General features: G+C 38.2%; 1 protein-coding gene across 1 annotated transcript; it reads left to right on the forward strand.

Moving 5' to 3' along the window:
- The first annotated feature begins 259 nt into the window (after positions 1 to 259).
- Positions 260 to 4,816, forward strand: LOC113336767. The gene is made up of 8 exons (XM_026582446.1): positions 260 to 549; positions 1,292 to 1,371; positions 1,551 to 1,716; positions 2,064 to 2,140; positions 2,225 to 2,752; positions 2,925 to 3,476; positions 3,746 to 3,958; positions 4,072 to 4,816. Exons 1-8 carry the CDS (start codon positions 468 to 470, stop codon positions 4,480 to 4,482), a joined length of 2,109 nt encoding a protein of 702 aa, XP_026438231.1. The 5' UTR covers positions 260 to 467; the 3' UTR covers positions 4,483 to 4,816.
- The last annotated feature ends 1,187 nt before the right edge of the window (positions 4,817 to 6,003 follow it).

The following is a 6,003-nucleotide window of genomic DNA, read 5'->3' on the forward strand; positions in this document are numbered from 1 at the left end:
TGCATCCGGGCCCAATCCGTAACCCATTTGATTTCAAAAATTTCATCCACATCCAACCCATTGACATGCACCAACCAGCAAAAATACAAATGGTCCCTGCTAGATCCGCAGATTTCGGGCCAATGCCCACCCCACTGACACACACCATGGTACCTGGCCCGATTAGAAATACGGGTGTTAAAACATTATTCGGATCCGAATCCAAATACTTTCTTATAAGGTTATACCCGTTAGCATAGGTCTTTACCCGTAACCCGCCCAAGATTTGCCTTACAGATGAAGAGGAAGAAGTTACAAAGCCCTTTGTTTGTTTCCTCGTCTATCGAATCGAACTAAAAACCTAATAAAAACCTTTTCACTTCACTCTCTACAAAGATTCAAAATTGGTTCCCAATCATCCGGTTTTCTTTTTTTAGTAAATTAGGTTTTAGATAGATTCTTAGAATTTGAGATCTTTGATTTAATTTATGGCGACAACCACAGCATCATCATCAACAACAACAACAGCAACATCAACCATACAGACACCAGATCAAATCATACCAAACGGTTCGTTACAGTCCCCTCTTTCTTTTTCTCTTTTCGGTTTGTTGATTATAGTACTGACCTAAAAAATTTATGGTTTTGATTTGATTGAAATTTAAACTTGTTTTGGTGCGCTGATTTGGTAAGGATTATGTAGAGCTTGTTTTCTGCATGTCGGTTGGTATTGGGTTTTGTCATTTGCTTTAAAATTCCAATGGAATTTGTTTGTTATATGTATTGTTTATACTCAGAGTGGATTGTTTACGACATAAGGAGGAGAACTTTAACCCTATCTTTCGCAATTGATCGCTATTCGTATAGAAATTAGAAATTGGGGTTTAATACAGTCTGGATCCAGATTCTAGGTTTATTAATATTCTGGTGGCAGTACATACGCTTTATGTGATCAGTAGGTATGATGATATTGGAATTCGCTCCGCTTAGTTAACATACTGTGGGATTTGTACATTGCAAGCCGCTATAGTCTCCCATTTAACTTAGAAATTAGCTGCTTTTGAGCAATTTCTCATGTGTTATATCATGGGATTACACAATTTTTGACAGTATAACATCGAATTCATCTTTTTAATGCCTTAGTAGTCTATATGTGCATTTGTTGATTGCGGTGCGGTGTTATTTGTAATTCCATTTTATTATGGCTTGATTAGCTTGATCACTTTGAATATTTAAAACAGGATTTGTATATGTTTTATCTGACGCGGTTTACTCAAACGTTGATTATTTTAATGTTGTTGTTTTATGCCAGACCTCTCAGAATCCTCAGAACCGTTGAGTTTTCCAACTGTAGATGCAGAAGAGAAACCATCTGAGCCAGAGAACAGACAGGTAATTTTAATTCCTCTACCTTGTAAAACCTGTCTTGTTTAGATTTGGTGGATCACTTTTTCTTATGCTGGGAATTATACGGAGACACTCTTTTGTCCAGGGATGAGCTACTAGACTGCTAATATGCGTGTCTTGGAATGTGATAGCAACTAACTTCTGTTTTCTTGATACATTGTCAGAATCATCCTAATAAAGATGAGAGGACCGTTCCTTCTCAGGGTGCCTCTAGGAATCCACAAATAAATGTCAATGTGCAATTGGGATCTACAGGGGCAGCTGGAGATGGTGGCGCTGTTTACTCTCCAAGTGTGTATGCGCCTCAAGCTCAATCATTTTATTATGGGGGTAGGTCAAATTGCTGCGTTTTTTATTTCCCCAGATGTCTTCATGCTTTAACAATGCTATCACTAAATAGATTTTTGCAAACTAGCATAAGTTCTAGTGAATTATGAGAAAAAAAAAAATTGGTAGTTTAAATGGTGGATTGGAATATGTTGTACATTACAGTAAGTTCTAATCCTCATACCTGTCAATTAGTTTTCCTTCTTAGGTTTTGCCACGCTGCTTTTAGATAAAGATGATTGAAGTGGTATATTGATTCTCCTAAATTTCATATTGTACCTTCTGGGATTGTAAGATTCGGGGCCGTCAACGTGTTTGAGATACTGTTTTCAATCTGTACTTTCACGCAGGTTATGATAATAGTGCTGGTGAATGGGGTGATTACCGTCATTATGTTGGTCTAGAAAGCCTAGATGTTGGATCTACTGTAAGTACATCTCTTCCCCTTCTATGGTCTGCCTTCATATTTTGTATTAACTACACTAACTTTTCTCACACTCTCTTCTTTAAGGGTGTCTTCAATGATAATCCGTCCCTCATGTTTCATGCTGGCTATGGGTACAATCCTCAGATGCCATATGGTCCATATTCACCCGTCACGACACCTCTACCTTCTGTAAGAGGGGATGGCCAACTCTATTCTCCACAACAGTTCCCGTATTCAGGTCAACCTTACTACCAACAACCAATTCCTCCAAGCATGCCATACATTACTGCAACAACACCGGTTTCACAAGGTGATCTGGCTATTCCACTTGGTATGGATCAACAAGGCGATGGCATGTATTATGGGAGAAGAGCTGGTGGTCAGCCTCAGTTTGGTTCTTATGGTAGAGGAGGCAGTGGCTTTGCTGGAAACTCTGGTAACTCTGGCTTTTACGATTCGAGGCAGGCTTATGATGGTTTTGGATCCGGTGGACTCTGGTCAGATTGGTCGAAATCCCCAGATGCACAGAGGTCTTATAATCCGTTGCTGTCTCCGGCAGCCTCGCCGCAATCTATCAGCACATTTGGATCACTGGGACGGAATGCTGGGATGGTTTGTCTCTTATCTCTTTACGTTTTTGCCAGTCCGTAATTGTTCTCTCCTTTTCTGAAACGTTTATTTGAATCTGCTCGGGTTGATCTACCCAATGAAAAAAATAGAGAAGTGGGAGAAGCAAATTATAAACATCAGGTTGATGTAAGCTCACTATTTAAAAAATTTGCAGGCATCTCAACAACAAAGAGCAGCATATGGCTATGGGTATGGATCAGGTTCAACCTCTTATACCAGAAGCTATCAAAATAATGGGATTTATTCAAGATCTGGTTTCAGAAGTCCCTCAATATCAAGTTTGGGAACAAGTGAGAGTTGGCTGGCTATTGAGAAGGCTAAAAGGCGAGGAAGAGATAGTGTATCTGCGTGCGGTTGTGACACCACTGCTCCTGACATTCTCAGTGAGCAAAACCGGGGGCCAAGAGCCTCAAAGCCAAAGAGCCAGATCACAACTGAACATGCTTCTTCTGTTGATGGTGGTAGTAAGACTGGGTCGTCTGCTTCAGGGGCACGGAAAGAATTATATAATCAGCCTGACTTTGTCACCAACTATGAGGATGCCAAATTCTTTATAATCAAATCTTACAGCGAAGATAATGTCCACAAGAGTATAAAGTATGGAATCTGGGCAAGCACTCCCAATGGGAACAGGAAACTAGATGGTGCGTATCACGAAGCAAAGAAGAAGCAAAATGGATCCTGCCCAGTCTTTCTCTTCTTCTCGGTACGTTTCTTAGCGTCAACCCGAGTTAGCAGATTTCATTGTCGTGTGTCAAGAACAACAATTTAAAAATAAATAAAAATGTATCCTGCTTTCTTCCTCATTTAGACTTTTTTTTAGCTTTGTTTGCGGCGGAGCTATATTTGAAAAACATCAACTTGATAACATATGGTGTCCTATCTTCTTGCCGAATCAGACTCTTTTCTTTTCAGCTTTGTACCTTTTTTTTGTTACACTTGTCTTTATGTTGTTAATCGTGGAATTAACTGCAGGTTAATGCTAGTGCACAGTTCTGTGGCGTGGCAGAAATGGTAGGACCTGTAGACTTCGATAAGAGTGTGTCTTATTGGCAGCAAGATAAGTGGAGCGGGCAGTTCCCTGTCAAGTGGCACATAATAAAGGATGTACCCAACAGTCAGTTTCGTCACATTATTCTTGAAAACAATGATAGTAAGCCTGTAACAAACAGCCGAGATACACAGGAGGTAAGTTTTAGTACAGCACTTTAATATTCTAGAAAGCAACTCTTTTGGAATTTTTTAATTCTCTTTCTTTGAACATTTTGCTCGTTCAATAAATTCTACATGATCACGCACAGGTGAAATTGGAACAAGGTCTAGAGATGCTGAGTATTCTGAAGAATTATGAAACTGATTTGTCAATTCTTGATGATTTCGATTTTTATGAAGAGAGGCAGAAAGCAATGCAAGAGAGGAAGGCGAAACAGCAGCAACAACAACAACAGGGTGGAAGCAGCTTGAATAATCAGACTCATCCAGTGGTCGGAGGAAATGAGCATAGGAGTGCAGTAATAACCTCCGAGTATCTAAAGCAATTGCCCAAGAGCTTTGCTCAAGTTGTTCGATTGGAAGAGAGTACAAATAACCATAAAGAAGAACACCAGCTTACTACAGAAAAAAGTAGTGCTGGTTCCATTGCTACCTCTGAGGCCATTGGCAATCGATTTCAACCTGAAGACACCACAGAACAGTTAAAAGCCGGTGGTTGATTAGCTGGATCGTAGAATCTGACATATCCCTTGCTTTCCTTTCTGTTTTACCTTTTTCATTCTCTTGTTAGTTTCTTTGGGTTTTAGCTGGGAGGAATGAGTGTGCATTGGTGTTTGGTGGCGAGCGATGGTTTTTATGGCTGGTGAGGAGCACAACATCACATGTATAGTATACACAATATAATGCCTGCAGCAGCCATTTCCCATTTGTAATCTCGTTTTTCCTTGTTGTTTTCTTCAAGTTTAAAGACTTCCTACAAACCTTCCAAAACCCTTGGAAGGGTTGCAAATTAATTAATAAAAAGATAAGATAATATGTATTAGCATCAGCAAATTTGTGGACTGCAAATCTGGTTATACGTCCTCAAATAACAGTTAAAAGAAATTAAAAAAAAAAAAATTGTATCGCTTTAAACAGGGAAAACAAAACTTTTCATTGATCATATAACAGTTAAAAGAGGGAGAATCCAAATACCATGCAGCCATGTAGCTCTGCAAATCGGGCGATCATACTGAGTTAGCTCAGTTAGAGTTTTGTCATTCCCTGATCACGGAAGTTAGCCTCTATGATCATCATTTAATATCTGAAATCTAGTTTCTTTCTTTCTTAGTACATTTTCTTCTTATGTTTAACCATTTTTAATCTTTTTAGCTCTTCTTTTCTTTAAAGATTTTCCGTACTTTTTTTTCATTTTAAAGACTAGGATATGACTCGTGCCATGACGGCACATGGCTATGAGTTGTTTTGTTGTTGGTTATATATTTTTTTTGCGAGGCTTCCATGAACTAAGTGTGGGAAATTTGGGGGAATGATAATCTTTCTTAAACTGAATTCGAAGCTTTGACCGATATTATTAACATTTGCGGGATCGATTTCTTGTTAAATGGTGATTAAGATGTCCATATATGAATGCACACCGATATATATACATCAGAGAGTAATCTTTTTGGTGGTTAAGATATCCAATGTATGTGTATATACTGGAACTCCACCCAAATTTATTTATGGTAATTGAGATAACCATCACAGTTGTTGCAAATAATACCAATAAACTTGACGCCTAAAGTCCCAAGCGGGAACTCGTAGAAATTCATAGTTTTATAAAATTAACTTATCGATTGCATTCAAAATTACAAATACAGTTCAGTTAAGTGCAATTTTTTTCGAAATTTAAAAAGTTAAATCTGAGCTGGGAATTCTTCTTTCATATCCCTAAAAAGTGTTATATTTGCATTAATTTTTGGAACCGCTGACTGTTTTCAATGTATAGTTGGCATGGTTACACATTAATAATACTCGAATCCATGGTAAAAACGTTTAATCGGCTAGGTTAATATAATTGGCGGCCAGTCATTTTATGGCCGTTAAACATGTCATTCACATAAACTATCAATATTCAGTAATTTATCGAATGAGCAATACTTGCTCAGATGCTCGAATATTGATTCAACTATCAATATTCAGTAATTTATCGAATGAGCAATAATTCATCATTCCTTACAATGTTCTAGGTTTGAGAG

This window comes from Papaver somniferum, unplaced genomic scaffold, assembly GCF_003573695.1.
Source record: "Papaver somniferum cultivar HN1 unplaced genomic scaffold, ASM357369v1 unplaced-scaffold_154, whole genome shotgun sequence".
Taxonomy (NCBI): Eukaryota; Viridiplantae; Streptophyta; class Magnoliopsida; order Ranunculales; family Papaveraceae; genus Papaver; species Papaver somniferum.